Source organism: Vicia villosa, linkage group LG5 (genome assembly GCF_029867415.1).
Source record: "Vicia villosa cultivar HV-30 ecotype Madison, WI linkage group LG5, Vvil1.0, whole genome shotgun sequence".
NCBI classification, from domain to species: Eukaryota; Viridiplantae; Streptophyta; class Magnoliopsida; order Fabales; family Fabaceae; genus Vicia; species Vicia villosa.
The window spans coordinates 38,568,796-38,571,470 of record NC_081184.1 but is presented as its reverse complement, the minus strand read 5'-3'; the positions used below and the strand labels follow the sequence as shown (position 1 = coordinate 38,571,470).

The 2,675-nt window shown below is 38.0% G+C and overlaps 1 protein-coding gene across 1 annotated transcript; it reads right to left on the bottom strand.

Moving 5' to 3' along the window:
- Positions 1–377: 377 nt before the first annotated feature.
- On the bottom strand, positions 378–2,296 carry LOC131604542 (uncharacterized). Its single transcript, XM_058876975.1, has 3 exons — positions 1,674–2,296; positions 1,161–1,332; positions 378–893 (listed from the first exon to the last, which is right to left on the bottom strand). The coding sequence occupies exons 1-3, from the start codon at positions 2,294–2,296 to the stop codon at positions 378–380; spliced, it is 1,311 nt and encodes a 436-aa protein (XP_058732958.1).
- Between the last annotated feature and the right edge of the window lie 379 nt (positions 2,297–2,675).

The window sequence follows — 2,675 nt, the reverse complement described above, 5'->3', positions numbered from 1 at the left end:
TAATACCTAGAACAGTCAGAGTCGCATCATGCGAAAATGTAGTGAACCCTATCTCACGCTGTGTCAGAATCTCATAACGTCTCTGCTGAGCCTCACTCCCAAAAGTAACTACCATATCATCAGTAAAGTCCATCTCTAAAGTCATAAAAGAGGTTAGTACCCTGGAAGTTTTTAAAATCAGAATGAACTTTAAGTTAGTATCATTTATTAAAACAAATGGAGTTAGTATTTTGAAAAATAAATGTAGAATAAAAAGGAAATAATTTTTAATAAAAAGAATTATATTTAAAACAATTTAAAAGAAAGTTAAAGTTAAAAGGTGGGTTGTCTCCCACGAAAGCGCTTTGTTTAACGTCGCAAGCTCGACGAATCGATGATTAGTTTTTCGACTCGATGGTTAACTCTGCGAGTTTAAGACTATCAGTATAGTCTTTGTTTTCAACAATGTGATAATATTTTAGTCGCTTCCCGTTTACAATGAAGTTATCGCTTGATTTTCCTTTAATTTCAACAGCGCCATTTGGATATACCTTAGTAACTTCGAATGGACCAAACCATCTTGAACGAAGTTTTCCTAGAAATAGCTTAAGTCGAGAATTAAACAATAGCACCACATCTCCTACGTTGAATTCCTTCCTAGAGATGCGCTTATCGTGCCACTTCTTTGTTATTTCTTTGTAAATCTTAGCATTCTCGTAGGCATCTAATCTAATCTCTTCCAATTCGTTGATATCTAATAGTCTCCTTTCGCCTGCGGCAGTGTAAATTAAATTTAAGGTCTTTATGGCCCAGTAAGCTTTGTGCTCGAGTTCTACCGGTAAATGACATGATTTACCGTACACTAATTTGAAAGGTGTGGTTCCTATAGGTGTCTTGTAGGCGGTTCTATATGCCTATAATGCTTCGTGTAGCTTAGACGACCAATCCTTCCTAGATGTGGCAACAGTCTTTTCAAGTATTTGCTTAATTTATCTATTCGAGACTTCAACTTGTCCACTCGTTTGTGGGTGGTAAGGTGTTGCTACACGGTGTCGGACTCCATACTTTATTAAAAGTTTTTCAAAGATTTTGGATATGAAGTGGGATCCTCCATCGCTGATAACCAATCTTGGTACACCAAATCTCGGGAAGATTATATTTTTGAACAGCTTAATTACTACGTGTGCATCGTTTGTTGGTGAGGCTATAACTTCTATCCATTTAGACACGTAATCGACAGCAACAAGTATGTAGTTATTTCCAAAAGAAGACGGAAAAGGTCCCATAAAATAAATTCCCCATACATCAAAGATTTCTACTTCCAAAATACCCTTTTGAGGCATCTCATCTCGCCTAGATATGTTCCCAGTGCGTTAACAACGGTTCAATTTTTAACAGCGATGTGAACATCCTTCCACAGGTTGGGCCAAAAGAGACCAGCTTGTAAACTTTTTGCGCACGTCTTTGATGTGCTTGCATGCCCACCATAAGGGGCATCATGGCAATGATGTATTATGCTTTCTATTTCTCCTTCCGGAACACATCGGCGGAAAATTCCATCAACGCCTCTCTTAAATAGTAAAGGTTCATCCTAATAGTATTGTTTAAGATCATGGAAGAACTTCTTCTTTTTTTGATAAGTCATGTCAGGCGGAAGCACTCCCACCGCTAAGTAATTCACAGAGTCAGCATACCATGGCAGTGTGGTTTCGGTGCTTAACGTTTTAACGACTTTGGTTTGCGCTTTAGGTTGTTCCAATGTATCGCTTTTGGATTCTAATTGTGCTATTAAGCGTTCATAAGGGAAATCATCGTTAATTGGTGTTTCTTCAGGTTTAAGACCTTCCATCCTAGATAAATGATCAGCTACTACGTTTTCGGCTCCCTTTTTATCCTTGATTTCCAAATCAAACTCTTGCAACAGTAGGATCCACCTTAACAGTCTAGGTTTTGCATCTTGTTTAGCTAGTAGATACCTAATGGCTGCATGATCAGTGTAGACTGATATCTTTGCTCCTATCAAATAGGAACGAAATTTATCTAACACGAAGACCACGACCAAGAGTTCTTTTTCGGTTGTGGCGTAATTCATCTGTGCAGGGTCCAAGATTCTACTTGCGTTGTATATTGCGTGGAGTTTTTTATCTTTCCTTTGGCCTAAGACTGCTCCTACGGCATAGTCACTTGCATCACACATAACTTCAAACAGTAACCCCCAATCGGGTGGTTGCATTATGGGTGCCGATATAAGGGCTGTCTTTAATATTTCAAAGGCTTTTAAACATTCATCATTGAAATTAAACTCGATGTCTTTCATTAAGAGGTTGGTCAGAGGTTTAGAGATCTTAGAAAAGTCCTTTATAAATCGTCTATAAAAACCGGCGTGTCTTAATAAACTCTGTATTTATCTAAATGTTTTTGGGGGTTGGAGGTTCTCTATAACTTCGATCTTTGCTTTATCGACTTTAATCCACCTTTCAGAGACGACATGTCCAAGTACAATTCCTTGTTTAACCATAAAATGACACTTCTCCCAGTTTAGGACGAGGTTAACGTGTACACATCTGTCCAATACTTTTTCTAGATTTGAAAAGCATCCCTCAAAATCCTCCCCACATACAGAGAAGTCGTCCATAAATACTTCCATGATGTTGTCTATGTAGTCAACAAAAATTGACATCATGCATCTCTGAAAT